The 25,823-nt window shown below is 33.0% G+C and overlaps 1 protein-coding gene across 15 annotated transcripts in view; it reads right to left on the bottom strand.

Moving 5' to 3' along the window:
* The window catches only part of ABI1 (abl interactor 1), an 87,576-nt gene that overhangs the window by 6,706 nt on the left and 55,047 nt on the right, over positions 1–25,823 (bottom strand). For 2 of the 15 annotated variants that reach the window (XM_016131469.2, XM_036228099.1), the window contains 8 exons: positions 17,908–18,084; positions 14,899–14,913; positions 14,068–14,168; positions 12,676–12,816; positions 10,188–10,288; positions 9,204–9,284; positions 5,293–5,469; positions 2,173–2,259 (listed from right to left, as the gene is read on the bottom strand). In XM_016131469.2, the coding sequence (XP_015986955.2) occupies positions 2,173–2,259; positions 5,293–5,469; positions 9,204–9,284; positions 10,188–10,288; positions 12,676–12,816; positions 14,068–14,168; positions 14,899–14,913; positions 17,908–18,084 (880 nt within the window). The remainder of the gene's footprint in view (positions 1–2,172; positions 2,260–5,292; positions 5,470–9,203; positions 9,285–10,187; positions 10,289–12,675; positions 12,817–14,067; positions 14,169–14,898; positions 14,914–17,907; positions 18,085–25,823) is intronic. The other 13 variants (XM_036228100.1, XM_016131471.2, XM_036228098.1 and 10 more) reach the window with 13 other exon arrangements.

Raw genomic sequence — 25,823 nt, 5'->3', positions numbered from 1 at the left:
CTCCACCCTAATTGGAATAATGTGCTGAGAATGTATCTGAGAGATCAAGATTTAATCTGTTTTATCTTGTTGGAGATGAAAAGGGCTATCAGAAAACAAGTCCTGTGTGGTAATGCTAATTGTGATAGTCTATAATTTATTTTTTCATTGAATGCTTGGATTTTTTTTTTTTATTTTTACCCATGAGTACAACATAAAGCTTCTTATTACTAGTGAGAAGAAAAAACATATGAATCCATCCTGATATCAAAGAGCCATAGCTCATATCCTTAATTTTGCTTAAGGTATAAATTATACATGTTTGCCTGAATCCCTAATTGCACTTACTCTTGATTTATACATAACTTACTAATTTGATGTTTTCACTCAACTGTTTTTATATTCGACTTCTATGAATCTACATTGGCTTATCTTCAAACCATATACACAGTGGCAGGAATCTGGTCAGTCTAATTCTCTATGCATAATATTTTGTCTAGCACCCTGTGAATTAGTTCAAAATGCTTTCCGATGTTAATCGTAAACAGCTATAAACACACTGATGACTTTTTTGGAGGTTTATGTCTAAACTGAAACACATTTATTAATAGGTTAACTGCTGCATGGATTCATTATCACCAACTCTGAGTTGGTGCAACTCGATATTTAAGAAACTAAATAAAACACAGAAAATTTGTATTTCATAAAATATTTAAGATACTAATACACAGTTTATCACCAATATTCCTAACATGCTTTCACAGAAAACAGATGCCAAATAAAGTTGGGCACTCTGCAGCACAAGAATGACTGACTCAAGTTCATATGTTTGGTAAAAAGAACTACAATAGCACTATGGGCCTCTTTAGCAAAAACCAGGCAAGCCAGAATAATGTGTACATTAATTCTGAATTTCTATGGGAAAAAAGTTACTGAAAAGCTAGACAATGAGTTTTGGATGCACTAAATGGATATTCATGATGGTAATTTTTAAATAGCTCCTAAAAATTTGTGGCTGTAAGACAGTTCAAAAGGTCTAACTGGCTTAGTTTTTAACTCCTGTAGCACTAAGGACCAGCAATTTACCCTACTCACTTATTTTTAGAAATAAGATTCACTTATTTTTATATGTTTAAACACATTAGAATTTTCAAACAAATTTCAAGGTTGGTTTACACTCAGAAATGTCAACATTTTGAAAATACAATGCTTTATAAAAAGTCCATTAAATCACACATTCCTTAAAGATAGGGACTTTGTCTTAAACTATGTGTATTCCTTCCAAAGACTACTAGTACATAACACTGAATAAACAAATATTTGACTGAAGGAAATAAGGAAATGGATATTCTTCATTTTGCCAAATAACATTCACTATGATAGTATAACTAGGATTATACATTATCCAGAACCTTAATCAAGCAGCAATATAAACTCTATCCTAATTATATCTACATATTCAAAATAATTTCCAAAATTCATTAATTCTCACCTTCCTTCAAAGAAGACCTAAAATATTTCTGACAGATTTGCATATTCATAAATAATCCTCATAGGCTTGCATGTGGCCAAAACACAAAGAGGACTCTACAATGATTATCACTCTTATATGGACAGATATTATGGATGTAATTTACTTATTCTTATAGATTCATTCTTATTCTAACAGAGAATCTTCATATAGGTTTAAAATTATTTATATATCAAAATCTGAGGCTACGAAGCTTTCTCCAAAAATTTTTAACTACAGGAAAAAAAAACACCTGTCCCAATTGCATAAAGATACTCTCACAGTGTAACTATCTATATCTTGATGAATTTGCTGGCAACAGAATAACAAAATGTTTTCTAACTAATTACCCTAATAATTATGGGAAGCTAGTAATTTCCATCCAATTTAAATTTTTATGTTTGATTATGCTTTCTGTAAGAATCTGCAAAGATCAGATTTCATGTTTTAGATCATGTAAATATGTAAGAAAGTTGTAGTTTTAAAATTTATATGGGTCAGTAATCATGCACACAAGAGAAAAAACTGAAGACCGTGCTCTTCAGTTTAAATAACATATCTGCACCTATTTTCAAGATAAGATTAGCGTCTCAATAAAAGTAAGGAAAATGATGACTTATCAGCCATGCAAGCTATAAGGAGACAGCCTCTACTCTTTGATAACTCAGTTTTTACAAACTTACTGTTTTCCTGCACCCTGGCCACGAAGCCTGTGAGAGGTATCTGTGGAGTCAACTGAGGCATAGGGGGAGGGGGTGGAGCAATAGAAACTGGTGGCAATGACACAGTATGGGGGAAGTAAAACAGATAAAGGAAAGAAAAGGAAACAAACAAAAAGCAGAAGTCAGTTACAAGGACCACAAACATAAGTATGCAAAGAACAGTTTGCAAATGAAACAAAACAAAACAAAAACAAAACAAAACAAAAACCTGCAGAACCTTCTTCAAGTTCATTACCCACTAGTAAAAACCTAAAGCTCAGTTGTGCTTGGCCCACTGGTTAATTTTATTTTTAAAAAGTACATTTAATTTAATCCTAATGTTATATATTGTTTGGGGAAGATTTAAATTTACCATCACATTCACTGCCATGAAATGTAATTTTCAAATTCTCAGAAAAGATTAAAAAAATAGTTAACAGTGAAATACTGATAGAGATTTCCAGGATATTGCATCTTTGTCACATTTCTATAACCTAACAGGTTTGTCTAGATATTAGGTAATGTTATACCTTAGAACCCAAATAAATAAATAAATATTATAGAATAGCTATTTACCCCATATATAGATAACAACATTCATCACAGGTTTCCTTTAAAGACAGTTCTTATTATATGTCTAAATTTATATACAGCTCTCCAGGAAAAACCCTTGTTTGTAAAACAAGGCTATTATTACCTTTTAAGTTGACAATTTTAAAGACATTACTCCTAGAGAGTAAGACATCACTCTTACTAGGGAGTAAGAGTACTCCATTTACCACATTAATTGTTCACTAAGTTTTATGGGATAAAATTATCTCAAAAGTGACCTTTCTTTTATCACTGATCTAAAAAAGGAAACCTGTTCTAACACTCAGTTAAAATATGGAATTCTTTGCATTGAAGTAATTCCTAACAAGTCACTGAGTAGCTGGAAACATATTCCAACTTCTTTCTGGAGAGGACATGATTTATAAAAAATAATTCCAAATGCTCAAGTGGGCAGCAAATGTATTAAAAATTGTAGCAAACTAGAAGGAAACATACCTATGTTTACTACTTTGTCTCATTTTAATGAGACAGTGATTGCCAAAGATTGCTCAAAAATTCAACCTGTTTACTGGTAGTCACCAAAAAGTGACACTAAATTGACAAGAGGAAAACAATTTACTGGTTCCCAAGAATCAATAACCGAAAGGTAGTTTCAATTAGTTCAATTTACAAATTTTGTTCGTAAGCATAAAAATTTGAAAGAGGTTCAGTGTTCAAAGAAGCAATAACTTAAAAGCAATATGTGTGTCATAATATTCACTGTATGGCTAAAAACAGCATTCCATTCACTATGAAATTGGTCCTAGGTTCATTCTGATATTCTGTATATAGAAGGCTCTTAAATGAATAAAATGTTACAGTTTTTGACTTAAAAAAAAACCTTCCAAAATCTAAAAAAATAATGTTAAAGAGAAACCCTTAGTAACTGGCCATACTGGTTAGTACTTAAAGAAAAAGAAAAGCTACACTGCACAGATACTAATCATTACCACCACATTTAGACAGAGGAAGAAATATGCACATCAAAACACTAAAAACATTTATACTACTACTACAACACCAACAGTAACTCAGATTGAAGGATAATTAATTTGACAACACACAGTAATATATTTAAAATTTGAGGCTAAATTTGCTTTATAATATCGAAAAGATAGACATTCAGTAATAAAAATGTCTTGTCTGAGAATAAGCAACCCACTTAAATACTGTTAAAATAAAACTACAGAAACAGGATTAGTTAAGAAGTCACCAAGAAACTCTATTTGCAGAATAAATTAAATGCCTAAATGAGGGAAAAAACAATAAACATAAAGATGGGATTTAAAAATGCAAGGTAACATGAAAAAAATAGGTCATAATAGTGAGGTTAATAATAAGATAATCTGTGGAATATTCAGACCCTAGCTACCTTCCACTACATCAAAGGAGACCAAGGAAAATGTGAGGTAAAATTCTAATTGGTAAAGTTTCTTAGCAGTTTGTATGAAAATTTTAGTCTAGAAAAACATTGTATAAATTTGAGATTCCTGACATTTCTGCTAAAGTGGTTTTGAATTCTCATGAGTTTTTTTGCTATAACACAATTAAGCTTTAATTCTAAAATTTAAACAAAAAATAAGGTAACTTTCCCCCAGTTCTGCTTTAAAATTTATGCTCAGAACATGATTCTAAATAAAAAGAACTTAAATCAACTTCCTAAGTAAACATGGAGAGGTCGGTGGATTTTTTTTAAGTAAATTAATAAAACATACAGCTCTAGAAAGTAGCTGCAAAAGCTATGTGGGGAAAGTGTGTGTCGGTCTAGGCCCAGTGACCGTCTCTTCAAGCCAGTAACAAATAACTGAACAATAGTCTCATTTTGGATTTCTTTATGTTTTTCCTGTTTGGATTAAGCATCTTACTATGAGAGTGAAATTAATGACTACCATAAGCAATTTGATCTTCCTGACATTATATGCCCAAACTATTTTCTAATCTTATTAGCTTTTAAGCATTGATTGCAGTTAGTGTTGAGATGTGCAATTTGAGGTGAACAGGAGAAATCGAACAGAAAATCCTCCCCACTGTTATAATTATTCAGAGACAGAATAAGCAGACATCACAAATGTTTTTTAATGGTTTTGAACTCATTTCAGTATAGGTTAACAAGCTTAAAAGTGATAGCCAGCAATTTCATTATATTATTTTAAAGAAAAACAACGTTCACAGTATATTAAATTTTACTGTTACTGAATAGTCTCAAATGTCAATAAAAATAAATTCAGCTTAATTTCAGTGTTTTTCTTTTCTAGTTTTATTTACAGTAATAAACACATATTAAGGTTCGATTTTAGTATACAAGTATACTAAGACCGTATTTTTGAGAGAAAGTGATAAGCAATTATTTTTTAAATGGTAATGATTCAAGAACTAACTTCCTACAGCAAAAATAAACATGAAATAGCACGGTTTCAATTGTTGTCTATCACTGGCAAGAATAACAGTTTCCAATAATTTCTTTCAAAAGGAGCTCCACTGGTGCTGTTTGCCTGCAAAGCACAAGCTTACTTGAATTCTGAGAATAAAGTGGACCTCCATTAACATGAGGCTGAGCAGAAAACTGAGCAGTCACAGAGGGAGTTCGTCTGTATCCACCAGAAGATGTCGAGGAAGTGGTAGAGTTGTGTCGAGAAATCTGCCTGGTCATTGTGCCATACTGGGAACCAGGAGCTGAGCCCGGGGCCGCTGAAAAGCATTAGTCAAAGGCAACCAACAAAGAACTTGAGCACTGTATATCACCTCCAATAGCAGAACAAGCGAGGGGCTCCCAGTAAGAAATGTTTATTACTTTTTAAAGCCCACAGCACAAAATAAAGAGAAAAGTAAAAGTAAAACACAAATAGCTCTATCTCTGAAGTTACAACCAAGGAAAAACAGATACAGCGTGGAAAGCTGCAAAAGTCAGTAAGTAACATTCTTAAGCCTTTTAATTTAGCATAATTCTAAATTCTATTTTGCTAATATTATGTATACCTTTTTTTCTGTATCATTTTAGAACATATAACTTTTATATATAAATTGTGTCTCTGCAACAAAATAGGTACCAAAAGATAGTTTGGTGAAAAACATCAGTTTTTAAACGTGAATGTATTAATTAATATCTACTATACAAACTTCTTCCTTTCCAATACCAAATCTTCCGAAGCACAGTATAAGAATCTATCCAGTCAAATCCAAGTTATGTTATAAAATTTTAATAGTTAAGCATATTTTCCACATATAATACTATATTTATTTGAATGTTTATTTTAGTAGCAGTATCAACACATATTATAGTTGAATCATTTTTTTAAGAGAAGTACAAATTCTAGATTCAAAGCTCTTAAATAATGTCAGATTTCTTGTGTATCTCCAAACTTTAAGTATAACATACTTTTCCCTATCACTTAATATTTTTTTGGTAACTGACAAAACTAAAAAAAAGATTCAGACTGTAAAATATAGACATTTTAAAGTAGCTTTGTGTAGAAAATCCATTCTCTTTCTCCATATTTGGAGAGCTTTTTTTCCATACTACACCCAAAAAAACTTTTTAATTATCATGCATATCTAAAGTGACTAAAGTATTAATAATACTTAAAATTGTATTCAATGTCATCCTTACTAACATTTCAAAAGTTTTATACTTAAAAGGTTAATTAAGTTCAAAGCCTCTAAAGTTAACTATACTTTCCAAAGATAACTCTGGAATTAAGATTATCCTCTGTACCCAACCCAAACACCTAGCGATGAATATGTAAAAAGGCGTCATCTTAGTTTCTTTTCATTCAAGGTGTCTAATTTAACCTCCCCTAGAGGTCGTAAAAGTTATTAGATGAAACCGTACAGCAGAGGTTGTTCATTAAAAGAAGTGCTAATATTTAACACTTTGGAGCTCCCAAGCCATAAGCAGTCATTAATTATTTGAATCATCCACATATTCATTTTCTAAATAGAAACATTTTAAAAATTACATTCTATTCAAAAGCTTTCATGAGTAATTTTGGACAGCTAGGTTTTCTAGAAAACTAAAAAGTAATCCTGTAACCATTTTTAATAAAATCTCTGTAAAATTACTTTCATATTTCTCTGACCTATATAAAAAGTATATGTAATCCAAGTTTATTGGTGATTTAAAACCAAAAACCAACTATTTAGCAGTTCCGAACTATGCCTATTTTAGAATTTAACATTTATTATGAAATAAATCATAATACTAAAAGGTGTATTGATGCATATAACTATGTTATACATATAATTATATATATATGCATATGGCTATATAGTAATATGTATTATGTAATTATATGTAATGATCATAACTTATTTACAAAAATATATCTTATTTATAAGTATACGTAATTTTTAAAAAATAAAATAAGATATATACACTGCTCCAAGAAATAGAATATTACCAGTATCACTGAAGCTTCCTATATGCCCCCTTTGGGATCATAAACCCAAAAGGTATGTGTTAAACATTCAGGTTTTTTTCTTCTTTTTTTTTACCATATACAGCTTAAAAAAAAAAATCATAATCTTAAATAATACACATAAATATTTTGCAAATTTATCTATTTTTATAACATGATTATGTATTGTTGGCTTGCTCTTTTACCTACGATTTTATTTTTTAAGATTCATCCATGTTGTTAAGTGTATCGATATATCATTCATTTTTATTGCTTTACATGAAAACATGCCACAATTTATCCATTCTATTATTAGACATTTCGGTTGCATCCAGAGTTTTGCTATTACTAACACTACTACTATGAACATTCCTAAATACGGTTCCTGAGTTCCTCTACAACAGAGGTTCTCAAACTTCACCGCTGATCAGAATTTCACCTTGAGGGTTTATTACAATACAGTTCTCAGAGTTTCTGAGTAAATCTAGAGTGGAACCTGGGAGTTCACATTTCTAACTAGTTCCCCCACAATGAAGATGCTGTTGGTCAGGGGAGGGGAAGTGTCACTGTCACACTCAAAGAGCCACCGCTCTAAGAAGTGGTATTTAAATTTTACGGTCTCAGGGATCACTCCTTAAACTTAGAGAAGCTCAAAAAGCTTTTGTTGAGGTGGGTTATAGCAATAGGTAATGACCATATTGGAAATTAAAAGTGATATATCTTTAAAACACATGAATCCACAAATACAAATTCCATTAGCTATCAAAGCAATTTTATCGTACGTCATGTAGCCTCTGCAAATTCCAGAATGAGAATGAAAAAGGCAAATAAATCTTATTATGAATATAGTTCTGACCTCAGAAACTGCATGAAAGGATCTTAGCAACCCTCAGGAATCCCATAACATATTCGAGAACCAGTACTCTAGGGTAAATATTTTAAAATGAAATTGATAAATCTAAAGTAGAAACCCATTCAACTTGGCTAGTTAATAAGTTACTTTCCAAAGTGAGTGTATCAACTAATAAACTCTGACCAGCAATGTACTTCCCTGACACGGCCCCTCTCCTTATCAACATTTGATACTAGTGGACTTCATTTTTACCCATTTGGTGGATAAAAATTAGTATCTCACTGTGGTTTTAATTTTCATTTTTCTGATGATCGATTGGGTTGAAGAAAATTTTTTTTCACATGGACTGTCTGCCAACAATTTCTATTATTAGGGTCTTTTGTTACCTTCTTTTGCTCCTTTTCCTTTGAGTACAAGTAGAAAAGTTTGAAAAGATGTTGCTGGAAGGCTGTATTTCACAATAATGAAACTCAGCTCTCATTATTTGAAACATCTCATTATCCATTTCTACCCAGATTATTGCTATTGTGTATTTCTAGGCTGAACGGTTTTATATTGAGTCTATATTTGGAATTCCCTTTATGCTCAATCTAGTCACTCTCAACATGGGAACAATTTAAAAGTATTTTACTGAAAAAAAAGGTTTCTTGAGCCCTTCAGATGTCCTAAGTACTGGGCTATATCAGAGTTTTTCAAACTGTGATCCATAGGAAAGCCTCAAAGCACCACAAACCGCACATTATTTTCCTTTCCATTTTTCTTCCTTCTGCTCCTGCCTTTACTCCAGTACTCTGACTGTTGTATATACCAGGGAGTTCCAAATCAAGGTTCACTTTTTAAAAAAGATTACAATACTAATTTTAAAAAAAAATTTGAACAATCACTGCTATACTTTTCCTAGAAAAATCTAAATAAAAAATATAAACCACATTAAATTGGTTATAAACAATGCACAGAAATACTCCATATTACAGAGGAAGTTATTATTCTATATTTGTTTTCTGTTTAACTTCAGAGGCCTTTCACCAGAAGATTAGTGTAAATTAGATTTAACACTTTAACCTTTGTATTACCCCTTACAACCTAGTAACTATAAAAGCTAGCAGTCTAACAGAGGAGTTTATTATGAATTACGCAAAGTAAGGTAAATCACTCCAATGGTTATGCAGTCTCACCTATCACAGTGCTCACTGGGAGAAGTGGTGGAAGAGGTGGTGCTGGTGGAGCTCCAGAAGGAGGAGGGACAGAAATGTTTTCTAATAAAATAGTTTATAATTCAGGTCAGAGTGCAAGAAAGAGAACTAAACATTCTGAAACAGTAAGAAAGTACAATGTTTTGGAAAGAAGGAAAAAAAAAAGAGAGAGACACACCCATATGTAAAGCATGTTCAAATGAATAAGAATTTTACTAGGTAAAGAGGCCATTGAGTTCATACCTGCATTAACTATAAAATATGCCTGTTTTTGTAAGTAACTTTTCTCCTTTTTCAACATTCTTGAAGCTAATAATTTTTACCTAACAGTTCTGATTATCATATTTACTTTTAAACTGTAAATTTTTAACACTACAAAGTCTTCATTTCATTTACTAGAAATCAAGGGACTAATTTAATGCTCTGCAATGATTTTTAAAATTTTTATATAATCTAAAAAGTAAAAGAACTTTTCCTTTTACAATCCCATTTTATATTCATGGTATTTTACTGAAATATATATTGAATATTATATATAAATATGATAAAGTCGCAGAAGAAACTAACACCAGAGTTGAAATACCAGCCTATGAGGCAATGCCAAAACGCGCTGATACATAATTCACATTATAGACACTGATCCTTTGGTTGGAGTATGAACAATATTGCTTTGCTCTCGAAATACTATCATTCTTGACTAGTCCCCTTGGAAAGTACTTCTAAAGCAAAGTGACCAAAAAGTTATTTAATAAAGTTATTTAATATGCTTCATATGTGAGGAAAAATAGCTGGTAAAACCCTAAAGAATGTGTGAAAAATAACCTAAAAAATGTTTTAACATTTATAGTCTAGCAATGATCACATAAATTTAGTAAATAATTTTATCTAATAAAACTAAATTATTTCAGACTTGTGTAAAGAGCATAAATACTACCATATATTAAAATAGATTAATAAATAACATACCTGGTCCAATAGTGGGTGGTGACGGTGTAGGCACGGCAATGGGAATGCCAATACTGCTGCTTCCACTGTTTTCTCGACTTCCACTTCCCCCACTACTTCCACTGCAAAGAGAAGAAAAAATTGTGAAAAAGTAATTCTAAAGATTTATCCAAAACAATCACCATAATCAACTCAAAGCCATTTACTACAGCCCTTTATGATATATATGTGTATATATAAATTTTAAAAACTGTTCAATGTCAATTTTAACTCTAATACTTAGAGTGAAACACAAGAATCACTTCATTTCTCAATCTTTTGAAAATAGACTGAATCATAACAGTACTCAGAACTATCAGAAGAGATCATCCTATTGAGAAATGGGTGACCAATAAAGTTTTATAGTGCAATGAGTCAACAACGGTTTATTTAAAATCTACTATGAACAGCAGTGATATAAAAACAGACATGAACCATGTTGTCATGGAGCTCAGAGCTGAGAATGGGAAAGGAGACATTAAAAAACAGTGTGAAGCATGCCACAAGAGAAAATGTACAAGATGATACAGAAATTAATAAAAGGTTAACCAGTTTTAGCCTGGAATTAGTATGAAAACCTCCACTCATCTCAAGGAATGGTGATAAAACAGGAAATTTTCTGGAAAATGAGTGAAACAACAAAAAAAGACAGTAGTGAAGCAGTGCGAGGCATTCTAGATAAGCTTTTACTGTCAAACTCTAAAACAATTCCCTCTTATTCTAATTCCTATGGACTTAGTGCCACTTTAGGTATATGACCTCACTCACTCTAAATACTTGTTTTTAGTAATGTGTGTATGCACACGCACATATGAAAATGTACATATGTGCATGTGTTGACTCAGATTCCACACTTTGTTTTAAAATCAACATCACTGACCCAGAAACTTAACAGGGCACAGACTTGCACTGCCTAGATTAAATTTTTACTTCTTTTCTCCAATGTGATCATTCTATAATTACATTATCACTTGTTTATGAAAGAAAAAGGAAGAGAAAGATGTTTATATAACAAAAACAGCTTTAATGTGAAGGCCTCCCTTAATTTCCTCAAGCCAGGTGATCAATACTCTGCTTTGTGCCAGCAATGCATCATAGATGTTATGAATATTTTTGCATTTATTATCCTCTTCTACAATTATTGGCTTATGTGCCTTTCTTTTTATTTTGGCAAATTATAGCTCATGAGCCAAATCTGACTCATGATCCAATTTTTTACAACCTGTGAGCTAAGAACATTTTTTATATTTTTAAATAGTTGGAAAAAATCAAAAGAGGTATAATTTATGACACACTAAAATTATATGAAAGTCAAACTGCAGTACTATATATAAAATATTATTGGAACACAGCCTCGCTCGATCATTTACGTGTTGTCCATAGCTGCATTTGTGCTACAGTGGGGAGCTGAGTAACTGCAACAGAGACCATATGGCCCACAAATCCTAAAATATTAACAATCTGGCCCTTTATAAAAAAGTTTGTTGATCTCTGTTTTAACAGAATGAGCTTCTGGGGGGGGGGGGACCTCCATTTATTGGTATGTCCCTAATATCTAATGAAGTAACTCTTAATAACTAGTTGTATAAAAACTACAGAGAAAAACCAACCTTTGATAAAATAATTCAGTAACAAACTTGTCCTCACTCAACTACAGATATCATTATAAGAAAGTATTTACTAAGAGTAGCAAAAACAATGAATCCCAATTACATTGTATCTAAGAGCGATATTTGTCTGGCTTTATAAAAGTGCCTCAAAATGGAATGGCTACTTTTGGGGGAAAGAAGGTAGAGGCAATAAGTGGGTAGGGGCCTGAGGGGGGACTTCTGGGTTGCTAGTAATATCCCATTTTCAGACATGGGTGATGGTTACATGAGTATGTTCTAATTGTATTAATCCATTAAGTTGTATACTTAATAAAGTGTATACTTTTCTAAATGAAGGTTGTGCTCCATAACCAAATTTTTAAAAATCCACTGGGTAGTTGATTTGTTGTATTTTTTTATTAACCAATTTATATAACATATTCTGGAGTATATCAACTCTCAATAAATTCCTGCTCAGTTCTAAGCTAAGTTTTCTTTCCTCCAACCTCTTAAAAATTTAAATCATGCTATATAATTTCTGATATTTAACCTCTTATCCAAAACAATAAGAGTAGCTGCTTTGATCTTTTAAAAAAGACCATTCCAAAAAATACTCTTTAGCCTTATTCCAGATATCCATCTGTACCTCTGTCAAAAGGAAGATATAGTAGCAATCTGCTAATAGAATAAATATATATTTAAAAATCTAAAAAAGAGTTATGACAAAAATTTTCAGGAACATATACAATATTATTACCCTCAATGTTACATTCAATATTAGCATTAGAGCAGTACCTTACTCAACAACTTTATAGAATTTGTGACCAGTCAATAACCTTTACATTCACATGTCCAAAGGCTCAACCTAAAGGACTGATTACCTGTGTGTCCTTGGTCTCTGATTTAAAGATGCTGTCCTGCCTGGGCTATGCTGACTTCCAAGCCTAGCAGGACTTGTCATGTAGTCATTAGGAACTGTGGGGGGTTTAACAGGTTCCAGGGTTTTGTAAGGAGTATTCCGTCTAAAGAAGCATTAGAGAAAAGAACAATGAACACTTAAGATAAAATGGTATTTTCTCCCCAATCTGTGATTGCCCCTTTGTAATGAAGTATAACATGAGTTTTGAAAAATTTTAATAAAATGTTTTTACAAAATTCTTAATTGTAGTATATAACTTTTGTTGCTTCATGCAAAAACTAAAATGTTAACTTGTCTTAGGAAAACCAAAAGAAAGGGTAATTTAAAAGTTCTACCCTTATTTTTAAAAAATACTGTTTACAACTTTTTAAATGCCTAATAATACCAAACTTTAGAAATAGGCGTTATTTCCAGTTACCCACAAGCCATTGTCCTTGTACATTATGGAAGCTAAATATCTCCTCTGCAATTATTCCTACCTCAATGTGGAAAGATATGGACAAGTACATTCTGATCCTAAGCGTAATGCCATTACTTTTTCAATAAATGATTTTAACTTTTCTATTGAATAATTTTATGTGTTTTTTTCAAGGGCAAGGAATTTACAGAATGAAAGTAAAAACCAAGATTCAGTAAAGTTGATTGTTGATTCTTATTACTATAAAACAATGATTTCCTAGTCCTCCACTAAAAACTCTAACGTACTATTTCCAATTCTAAGGTGAACAATCTTTCAGAACGTCTCACCCATTATTCAATATTTTTATTGCATTGAGAATTGAGAAGAAAGAAGCCACCAACTGTTATCTTTTCTACTTCTCCAACTGGCCTTCCCAAAAGCTACTCAAATGTGAAGGGCCCCAAGATTACCAGCAGAAGCACAGTTAGAAGTACTTCAGGTAAAGAGCCCCTAAGTCCCAGGTGGCAAGCAGTAGAGGAGACAAGAGCTGCAGGTTACCGAGCCGAACTACACAAAATAGACCACTTATTCAAAGTACTGTAATATAAATACTGTAAATACATGTGAAAAGCACCATCCGGAATCCTTTGGTCATTTCATTTGAAATGAACTTGTCAAATTTGTGGGTTTTTTTAAAAAAAAAAGGAATTAAAAGATAAAAAATAAATAATGCTCATTTACACATGTACGAAATACAGAGAATATTATAATATAGATTATAAAACAAGCAGATTCATTTTGGATTCTGTTCAAGGAAGTAAGAACCAAAATGAGTGTGTAAAGGGTAGTGTCACATAGAGAAGGTCACACAGCAAGGATTTATACATTTAAATCACATAAACATCTTTTCCTTAAAATTATGAATTTTCTTGTAAAATATAGTTGAATTCTTACCCCAATGTTCCCCGGCCTGACATAGGAGGACTTGGTGGTTTCTGAGTAGGAGGATTTGTTCTCGACAGTGTGCCAGTTCTTGCAGGCTGGTTATTTCCATGCTAAAATGTAGGAAAAAAGAGCTTTTATTTTTATATCAAATTGTTCTCTTAGTGTTTTGATACCATGTATTATTTTTTTTTAATACCAGAATGTGAAGGATTCCCAGACAGTTTTAACAACAGACTTTGGTACTATATTTTAAAAAGTCAAGAAACCACTTGCACTTGGCTTTTCTTATTATTTTGTGCTATCCATACCAATTTATGGCAAAATACAGGTAAAATTATTACATTTTCTATATTTTTTTATTGTTAAACATGTCAACTGAGATCAAACATTTGCATTCAAATACTGGGTTTCCCAAAATTTTTGAAATGCTTACATAAATATAATATAAACTGCAGATCTCAATGTCAATTTGTTAAAATAGTTATCTGAAAACTAATTTTTATCCTAACAATTCAGTAACAAAGTCATATATGATGTCTGGGAAACCTCCTAATTGTAAGTCAATAAAAGCAAGGCAACTATCAAAAAATGAGCAAAGCAATAAATGTTAGCAAAATTAATGTTCCTATATAAATGCAGATGTCAATATATCTTTGATATATTAACACATCCAAGCTAAATGTTGCTGATTTGAACTGAGTTTAAGTATATTTAATCTACATATATCCTATGGGGAAAAAGCAGACAGACATAGGAAGAGTTTTCAAATTTTAGTGGCTCTGCAGCCTCTATCAATATAGAGGTAATACTGTGGATCAAATGATAAGTAATATCTCTTACCTTGGCTTTTAGCCACTTTACGTTGGCAAAAAAAAGGGGGGAAAAAGTAGAAATTAATTCTAAATAAGTTATATCTGATAGGACAGGTTTACATTTACAGTTATTCCATTCCTGTTTACTGACTTTACCCAGCCATTATTTTAAATATCTTGTAAATAAAAATGTATCTATTAAGCAGCAGAGAAATATTCATGTGTATCACATATTTTTAAAAGACTATTCCAAAAAAGAAACCACCACTTAATCATGCCAATCTCATGCAGTTCCAATAACTTGTTAGATCAGTATTTTATCCAATTGATCATAATTATAAACAAGCAAACTTTAATATATGAAATATAAGGCTACTTTAATACATCATTGTACAAGACTTAATACTTTACTGGATTATAAATGCCCAGGTACGAGTATTCATTATTTGAACGGTTTAGTATTTTCAAAAAGTGATAAACTGTAAGTGTTGGAATTCAAAACAACAGGTTGTTTTTAAATTCGGAAAAGGACCTAACACCTCAATGTTTAAAAACAAAATCACTCTGCACAGTAATGGCTTAGCCAGATTCTAACTAAGGAATAAATAAACAGGGTCTGGAAACTCTTGTTTATAATTTATGAATCCAAATCTGACCAGGCCAACACTAGCAGGAAGCTATAGGTTTAGTTCTAAGTTTTCTTCTGAACTAGGTCAGTCAAAACTCAAAACTAAAGAAAAGCTGCTCTGATCTTAAAGGCTACTTCTATGAAACATGACTAGTCTATATATAAAATAATACATACATATAAAATATGAACACATGTACAAATGAATATAAAATAATGTATACAGTCCTAAAGCATCATTACCTGTACTATGCCACTTTAGAAAAAGTATTGTCAGGTTGTAGAATCTAACTTTTTATAGATTTTGAGCTTTCAAGTTCTTTCCAAAACATTCTGTTCTAAATATGTAGCCATCGTTTTTCAGGTGATCATAAAGGCAACATTAAGAAAAAGCATTCTAGTGGAGGAATGCACTTTGTCCTAGATACATTATAATTTCTAGAAACTGCCAGAATTTTGGTATTCTTTAATGTTGTTTAGAATGATATTGCTCATTTTTACCTGGAAACAATGTCTGGAATTCTACCTAGCTGCTACCTTTCTTACCTGGATTTAGAAATTAAACTTTAATAACATCATTATCCTTGAAGATAAGGTATACTAGAAATTTTTAATTAAGCCAGCAATAATCTTATGGAAAAATCGGAAAACTAGAGAAACAAAGCAGCAATGAGACTAGTAAGGTAAAAATAATTGTGTTTTTTTTATAACTCAGAAACGAAATATGGACAAATATGCTACAGCTTCTAAGATATAATGTTCTCACAGAACACCCATCCTCCTACCCCCAGTCAAAAATATATTTTAAAATACCCTGTGTAACAATGAGAAAGTACTTAATGTCACAGGACTGTAACTTAAAATGCTTAAATAGCAAATTTTTTGTTATGTATATTTTGCCTCAATTCTTAGTTTTTTTTCCCCTCAAAAACCCTGTGTCTAAAATATCTATATTACGAAAAGTAGATTGCCAAAATTCACATCTGAATATTTTCAGTATATATGTATTATGATGTGTTTATACTTTCCATTTACACATATAAGATGAAACAGTTAAATATTCTCACTAAAATGTCCTTGTAAAATGTGGTTTCATCTTAAACCCTGCTAAGTATTATGCATTAAACTTAAACACAATTTAGTGGAGGGATGACATAGGATATTCACTTCTAAGGTGGTAAAAGAATTTTTTTATGAATATATATTGCTTAATAGGAAGAAAAATCAAGATGAGGTAAAAAAGAAAGTGAATGAATGCGTATTTTTAATTAAAGGCATGTAATACAAAAGAAGTTCTTTCAGACTCTCAAAATCCAAATCCCATATCAATCTAGTCTAAAATATCTGATATTAGAATTGAATTTAAGCTCTTATACGACCCTAGTCACATCCTTGGGTACAAATACAAGAAACAAACAAGCTGCCTCCTCTACATCTGCAGTGTCCCAACATTACATATAACTTCCAAGCATGAAAGCAAAGGAGCAAAAGGGAGATTCTAACAGTCTCGAAGAAGGGCAGAATACAGACCAATTTTGTCAGCTATACTCCCCTCCTGATCAGGAACCCCAGATAATTCAGAATGCAACAGATCCAGCAATAGCCCCAGTCTGATCAACCATTAATATTCTAGGTGACCCCTAAAAAAGTATTATAAATATTCTAAAAATGAAGAACAAAATCAAATAATGGTCCTCTAGGAAAGAGACTATCAAATTTCAAAGGAATAGTTCACCCTGAACAAAGATGGCTAAGAATTCAAGTCACTCCAGGTGCCTGCAAAATGACCCATGAATACCTAAAAACTTGACAGGCTACAGGTATCCTTCCGGAGCAGCTAATTCTGCTATGCTAGGAAACGGACATGGGCAACAAATAATTTCTTTCCTAAAAGCCTGTTACAGTGAGGAGTGGAGGAGTCAGGGATGGTGAACAAAACAAAATCACATAAATTTTTTTATTTTTCCTATGTTCTGAAATTACATCTATATCCACATAAATGCACTAATGTATACATATATTTAGGAATAAAGTTTTACAGATTTTTTTCTAAGCCAATTCTGGAAAGCATATAAATTTTTTATTTGTAAGTATTCATTCGGTAGTGAAAGCAAGACATGGTATTCACAACACAAATTGATAATATTAGTCCTGAATTCAAATGGCTTAATTAATAAACAGCCCTTTCAAGTCTTAAAATCTTCTTGAATACAGTCCATTCCACAGGTAAAATTCTGCCCAAGGTTAGCATAAAACATAACTAATATTAAATATTTTGTGAAAATTGTAGTGCTTGTTAATAGCTAAAAACATCTATTAATTCAAGAAAATTATCTTTATCACTATTTTCCTCTCCAAAGTATTTATTGGATAAATTATTTCAAGTTAATATAATACAGAAATGCTTACCTTGACACCATGGCCCACATCATCCAGAACTGTATAGTCAATAGGTTTCCGAATATACCTTACAGGACGCTCCATATTTGCAGGTGCTATTATTTTGTGAGTTCTTGATGTATTCTTATTTGTTGTCAAAATACCAATCTCCCTTCGGGCCACTTTCTCTTTATGGATGTCCACAGTCTATATTTTAAGTTTAAAAAAAGCAAGAAAATATTATCAGGCACAGTAAATAATACATATAATATTCATATATACTGGATGATATATAGGTTGCACCATAAGACTGTAACACATGTCTATTGTCTAGTGAATATTATGTCTTTCCCTTCAAAATTAAGTAATTATCCTTAAGGCTCAAAACAGGAAATATCTTAAAGGTAATTACAAGTACAAACTAATTTAATGAATTTGAGTCTAAAATAATTCTTGGGAAAGCCATTTTCTTTCCTAAAGTCTTGGCATTTGTGAAAAGGAAGTCCTGCTCTGAGTGGCTTACACTTCTTCATGCAGAGAAAGATGATAAGAAGCAGAGGTCACAAACTAGCAGCATATGGCCTACCTAGTGTTGGCCTTTACTTCAAAATTTTTTATTTAGTTATTAACATTTAAAAACTGGATAACAGTTAGTACACAAGCAATAATTATGCAACTGCTCAACAATTTAAACTCTGTCCTAAGAGTAAGGGGAAACCAATAACAAATTTAAATTGAGTGACATCATCAGATCTCAGTTCTAAAAGATTCCTCTGGAAGAGGAGATGAGGACAGACAAAACAAGACTACTGGCAGTGAGAACAGTTAGGAGGGACTTCTGGTAGTCTAGGTGAGAAAAAGAAAGGATGGAAACTGAACTGAAGCAGCAAGGAGTGGGGCAAAAAGACAATGTCAGAAAAAAAAAAGTTTAACATTAATGCTTGCTTAAGATTCTACTTCACCAGAATTTTAAAAATTGGGAAGGAACCTGTAATCAAAAATGTTCTCCCAGCTCCAAAGCAAGGTAGAGGAGCCAACTTTCCTTGGGTCTCTAGCACTTTTGCAATCTTGCAAGAAAAGATAATGACTCCGTTTGTTGTGGATATATATACAGTAAACAGCCTTGTAAGATATAGTATCTCCTTTGAAAGGAAAATACAGGTTTATGTATTGTCCAGTATAATAAAGATAATGTCACTCTCCAGGGCAAAGGTTGGCTTATTGCCCATTATAAAAGATCTGTTCCCTTTAGCTGATAATTCCCTTCTTCTATGCACCCACCCCATTCTCTGTGTAGGCATCATCACTTGGCTCTCTTGGAATAAACCTATGGAAACTGGGGCTGGTTATCTGGCACAAATGCTGACACTCTTGCTACTGCTACTACCATGAGTAATGACATCTTTCGACTGTCTCATGTCTTCTAACAGGATCCATGATATTGTGGCATGCTAACTGGTTAGCTTGCGTGAAGGGTAAAATCTCAAACCCTTTGCAATTTTTGACAGTTTTGGCAATGAGGATGGAATGCTGACAAAGACAAAGCTTTCTAGAAGTGGAATGAGAGGCTGGTTAACAGGAACTGAGAGAAGACCATGGGAACTGTAGGTCAACCAGGCAATGAATGGTCCTCAAATTTATTAGCTGTTGATGAGACTGAAATGAGGAGGTCGTTCAGGCTGAGCACCAGGAAGTAGCATGCTCAAAGACAGCAGCCTGAGTGACTCCGCATACTGTCAACTCTCCAACAAGCAGACGATCAGCCTCAGCAGGTGTGCCCTCTGAACAGCTAGTACTAAGATTTATCTGGTGGATGGAGGAGGGAGCAAGTAAGATTCCGTCCCCTACAGAGCAATGTGTCAGGAGGAAAACTGAAACTGTGATGAGAACCAAGAGAATCTTTTAGAACTTAGGCTAGTTTGCAAGGAGAACTTTGAGGCAGGGCACATAATGTTTGTTAAAGAAGAATGGCAACAGAAGGCTATCCTATTGCTCAGCCCCTCCCGCAGTCTATTTTCTCAACATTCAATCCACTGTGTGAGTAAAAGGCCTCAGTATTTTCTGGCAGCAGGTCAAGTCTGCTCTAAGTGAGCTTGGCCCCCTTGGGGGAACTTTCCTGAGACAACTCCCTCGGGTACTGACTACTCTTAGGGCTCTTACTTACAGAATTGAGTTGAAGATGATGATATAGGTGATTCACTGGAGAAAGAGAAGATCATCTAAAGAAATGACATGAATTCTTGCTGCCAGCCCTACCAGCCTTAGAAATCATCCCTAATCCTTATGTCAAAATCCAGCAAGACTTTAAGAGATATTATCTTGACAATGGAGCCGCAAATGGCCCAAATTAGGTGGACTCCTAAAAATGATGCCGCTGCGTAGATCAAGCCCAAGTCAACCAAAAGATACAAACCCATGGCCCGTGCCAGAAAGCAGTGTGGCTGCGGCTGCTGAATCAAGGTGTTCCCGAGCAGAAATGGATGGTGTCAGTTAATGACGACTGTGCTGCAAAATATAGGGCTTTGGATGAACCAAAAGCAACATCGGTTTAATTGGCTGATCAGCTTGCAGCTACAGTACTGCTCAAAATAAAATGCACCTTGTTTACTGGTACACAGGTGCTCTCTCCCAACCCCTCCCTATGCCCCAACCTCGGATGCTGTAAAGAGAAAGATAACCAGCAGTGGGGTCAAATCTGCCAAGTCCCCAATAGGAACTGAGGACCAGACAAATCTGGGTATACCAGTTCACTCTGTGGATGGGAGAAACTCAAAATTTTTATGGCTCTGTTAGATACCTATTTCTGGGTATTTATCTGAAGAAAATAAGATCACTAATTCAAAAAGATATATGCACCCCCATGTTCAGTGCACCATTATTTACAATAGCCAAGATATGGAAACAACCTAAGTGTCCATCTATGGATGAATGGATAAAGCAGCTGTAGTATATAGATATACAATGGAATACTATCCAGTCATAAAAAAAGGAATGAAATCTTGCCATTTGTGACACCATGAATAGGCCCTGAGGGCATTATACTAAGTGAAAAAAGTCAGAAAGAGAAAGACAAATACTAAAAAGCAAATGACAAAAACAAGCTCATAGATAAGTCATCGGGATATAATGTATAACATGGCAACTACAGTTTAATAATACTGTATCATATATTTGAAAGTTGCTGAGTAAATTTTGAAAGTCCATCAAAAGAAAAATAAATTTTATAATTATGTATGGGACAGATGTTAACTAGACTTACTGTGGTGATCACTTCACAATATAGACAAACATCGAATCATTATGCTGTATACCTGAAACGAGTATATTGTTATATGTCAATTATACCTCTCTTAAAAAAAAAAATGTACACATCAGAAATTTGTTTCCTCTGTTTCCAACACTTTAATCCCAGTCAATCAACTATCATCGCCCAACCTGGCTATTACAATAGCCTCCTAACTGGTCCACTTGCATTCAATCTAGCCTCTTTCTCATCTGTTCTCCATGGTGTAACCATGGCGATCTTTACAAAAACACTAAACTTGAGAAAACAAAGTGAAAAAATGTGAAGATATCTCACCGGCTTAAATCCTATTAAAAGAACATCCCACAAGTTTCCCAGTCTTCATAGGAAAAAAAAAAATTCAAAATGGCTCAAGTTTTTTCCATACTTTCCTTAAACATCATGGAGTCCATGACTCTCCTTAAAATCATCTTTTTTCACCCTTCCTACTTCCCTCACACATTGCACGACTATTCAGGACACACTTTCAAATTACTTGAAAATTTTTCTGAGTCTATCCTCTCCCCAGCCTCCCAATTAGGAATAATGAAAGTCCAAATCACAATCCATCCGGCAATGCACAATCTTCCATATGGCAGAGTGAGTGAATAAAGCAGGTAGGAGGAGGGGAACAGTCTTGGAACATTTGTATAACAACGGCATGCATATGTTCACCAAGACAAAGTTAGCTTTTTCAGTAAGACTAATTCCTTCACATACTTGAATCCTTACTTTCACACTTCTTTTCTTCACCTTTTGATAGCAAAAGCAGTTTAATATACAGAAAATTAATTTTCAATGCCAATACATGAGATTAAATTTAAGAGTTACCCTAGTTGGAACTAGAAGGTACAAGTGATCACCTTGCAGCAATCTGTGGACCTATGAAGCACAGCTGAAGAAAACAGTTTAAAAAAAAAAAAAATGGCACACACACATGAAATTAGAAAACCTAGGTTTGAACACTGGCTCTCTCACTTACTAGTTGAGAAATTTTACACAAGCTTTTAAACTCACTAAGGGTCCATTTTGCTTATATAAAATGGGGATGGGACAATATCAGAACCTATGATATTGCCTGAAACAAAAAAGCACTAAAAAATATTAACCAAATCTGAATCTTATTTCAAACTATCCAATCTACAACCTGGCAATTTAGGTAAAGTATTTCTAAAATGGTAATATGAAAACATGGACATATCACATTGCATATGAGAAATATAACAAATGTTGAACCTGAAGGACATTAAGAACAGAAAGAAAAAAACTTCATGATCTCACTTATATGTGGAATCTAAAAAGGCAGAACACACAGAAGCAGAGGAGAAGGCAATTACCAGTATTGGGGTGGGGGAAATGAGATGTTGGGCAAAGGCTACGAAGTTGCAGTTACGTCAGGATGAGTAAGAGATCTAATGTACACGATAACTAAGTTAATGATACTGTACTGAATACCGGAAATTTGCTATGAGAGTACATTTCAAGTGGTCTTACCACCAAAAAAAAAAAAAAAAGGTAACTATGTGAAGATATGTTAGTTAGCTTGAGTATAATCATTTCACTATATAGGTGTATATCAAATTATCACATTGTACACCTGAAAAGTATACAATTTTTGTTTTTAAAAGTAAAATAAAGAAAGACGAAGGTGAATTCTGTTCAAATCTCCAGTTTTGTCACTAGCAATAATAGCATTTTGGAGGACTCCTCAAAGCCAATCTAATGAGCAATGAGGTTCTACAAGTTTGAAACTCAATGACTCCAAGGTACATAAGCCCTAAAAGCTAAAATTCACTTGAAAAAAGAAAGCAGATCTTACAGATGTAGATATCAGTAGAACAAAGAAGAGAAAAGATGGAAACCCAAAGACAAAAATCTGGTAAATGAATATCATGCTTGATGATCCTGCATCTGAAGGAGAAATAAAATAGAATGTATGTGAGATAAATTTGTAAGTAATGGATAGAATGAACATGGTCAGGGGGATCACCTTTTAAGACATAAGTACATTCCTAAGGACTTTATATACAATTCGAAGCTGACAAAATCCAAGAACTAAGTTTACAGGACAGTGTTCCTGTTTAGTGCCCAATCATCAAATGACAATGCATAGTTTAACAATTTCTTTGTCCAGTTTTGAAGTTATGAAATGGTTCATAAAATTTTTTAATGTGAGGAAAGTATTCACATTTAAATTTTTTTGAACTTTATTAATATTTTATATTGCACTTCAGCAATATAAAATAAACTTGTATTGCAAGTTCAAAGACATAGCTGCAGTATTCTAATACAGAGCAAACAAGGCTTTTGAATCTGGGTAATATAAAAGGCATAATGTAGAGCTAATATAACACAACTAGAAATCTCTGCTGGCAGACTCAATATGACAAGTACAAGTAACATAAAGAGTTGTGAGAGAGAACAATGGCAATGAGGAACATAAGATAATCAACAGAAACATTCCACCTCCAAAAATGATCAGAACACCCTGAATAAAACCATAAGGAATTATATCCCCATCCAACTATAAATAAGGGAAGAAATAAGGAAACAATGAAATGGGAGTCTGACAATATTAACTTGAAGTAATTATGTGGCCTTCAAAGCCAGGTACAGCATACCCCCCACCTACTGACAGCCATACATCTCTCTCCCATTCCCCTAATCCTATTCAATGTAGGATATCATATATCCAATGATGCCAAATCTTCCCAAACAGATCTATGGCTTCAATGCTTCCAAATAAAAACTCCAGAAAATTTTTTCATAGTTTCAAAATACATATGGAAGGGCAAAGGGGAAAGAATGACCAAAACATGGTCTTAAAAAAATTAGAAAGGAAGTAGGGGACTTCCCACTGAGATTTATTATAAAGTCATAGTAAATAAGACAGTAGGGCTCTTAACAAAGGGTTAATAGATCAATTCAACAGAAGAGAGAACTCAGAAACAAACCTGGTATCTTATCCTGATGACACAGTGGGAAGGAATGCATTATTCAAATGGGGTAACTTGTTTGCCATCTAAATAAAAACACTGAAAATGGATCCCCACCTCACACCACAGAGGGCGAAAAACAATTCCAGATCCATTAAATGTAAATGCAAATAAGTGACATATTTATAATTAAAATACTATACATTAATGAGAATAAATGAGCTACTCTGAGTGAACTATATATGAAATACCGATAAATCTTACATAATGCTGAATTAAAAAAAAGCATGCCATACTAGACTACATATAAAATAAATCTGTTTTTATTAAAAACAAGCAAAACTAAACAACAATTGTTTAGGCCTACACATATATATAACAAACTTTCTGAAAAGGCAAAGAAATAATAAACATTCTTTTGGGTGGATGGATTGAAACATATAGATAGAAGAAAGAGAGTTGATTTTTTAGTTAACTTTGGTGGTAGATGCACAGATGTTTGTTATGTTATTACGAATTTTATAACACACTATATTTATCCTTTTGAATGTATTAAGTATAATTTTTCAAAAGTCTTTAATTGTACACAAAGTACAAATAGAGCACAGAGAAAAAATGATTAATATTCCTGGAGCAGCATCAAAAGACTCCATAAAAGAAACCTCATTTTAGCCAAACACATTTGGCATGCCAAAAAGGGGGCGGGGGGCAAAGAAAAATTAATTCAAGCAGAGGGAACAACGTAAGCAAAGGCAAAAAGGCATGAAAATACAACACCTGCTCAGAGATTAAATTTTAAATAGCGTGAATAAAAATAAGCTGAATTCTACTCTTATTATGAGTTATTAAAGAAAGACTAAGGAAACTGAAAAATGAAATCTCTCAATTTCTTTTTAAAGGGCCAAGTAGGTCCTTTATGAGCTTAGAAACTAAATAAATTTGGTGGAATGCAAAGGTTCTAAAAAATGATTAAAATATTCCGAAAGTTATCCTATTAAGAAAGAATGTTTTTTAAAACAAATGTTGAATTAAAAGGATAAATTTTCTGAAGTAGGCGAGATTTTTAATTATCTTTTTAAGATATGATTATTTAAAACTACTGTGCAGAAACATTATTTTAATTATGTTCTTTCCTTTTCCTTACTAGTTTGGGGTGGGGGTTGGGGACATTCGTCTTTCAAAGATTCTCCAGAAAAAGCTTTTCTAATTATCAGAAGACAGAAAAGAAAGGCAGGCAGGGAAAAAATATGACATAGCAAAAATACTTAATAGTTTACGTATTTTCTGCAATACCATACTGGAAAGCCAGCGATCCTCATAACTACTTCTGCCAACACAGGGAGGGCATTATAAGTGACAAGCAAAGAACCTTATATGTAAGTAAAAAGCACAATCAATGTTTGCTGAAATAATAACTATAGAATGAAAATCAACACACTTCTACCCTAAATAGAAATAGGAAAGGGGTATGAAATGGGTAGAAAAAATGTAAAAGAGTCCTGAGACAAGCAAGCCAAACAGAGAAAGCCTTCAGCCAAGAAAGAGACAATCTTCGTCTGTTACTGCTTATTTGGAGCAGGCTCTGGAAATGGCCCTATGCCCAAAATTCTGAGTTACAGAGCTTTGTTCAATAAGCTTGAAACAAGGTCCCAATCAACTGTGAAGTTAACTTGATTCAGAATGACCTATATATACACACTTTAAAATAGATCTAGAAAAGATGAGTT

Source organism: Rousettus aegyptiacus, unplaced genomic scaffold, assembly GCF_014176215.1.
Source record: "Rousettus aegyptiacus isolate mRouAeg1 unplaced genomic scaffold, mRouAeg1.p scaffold_m13_p_10, whole genome shotgun sequence".
Taxonomy (NCBI): Eukaryota; Metazoa; Chordata; class Mammalia; order Chiroptera; family Pteropodidae; genus Rousettus; species Rousettus aegyptiacus.
The sequence above is the reverse complement of the archived record's forward strand: the minus strand, read 5'-3'. Positions and strand labels throughout refer to the sequence as shown.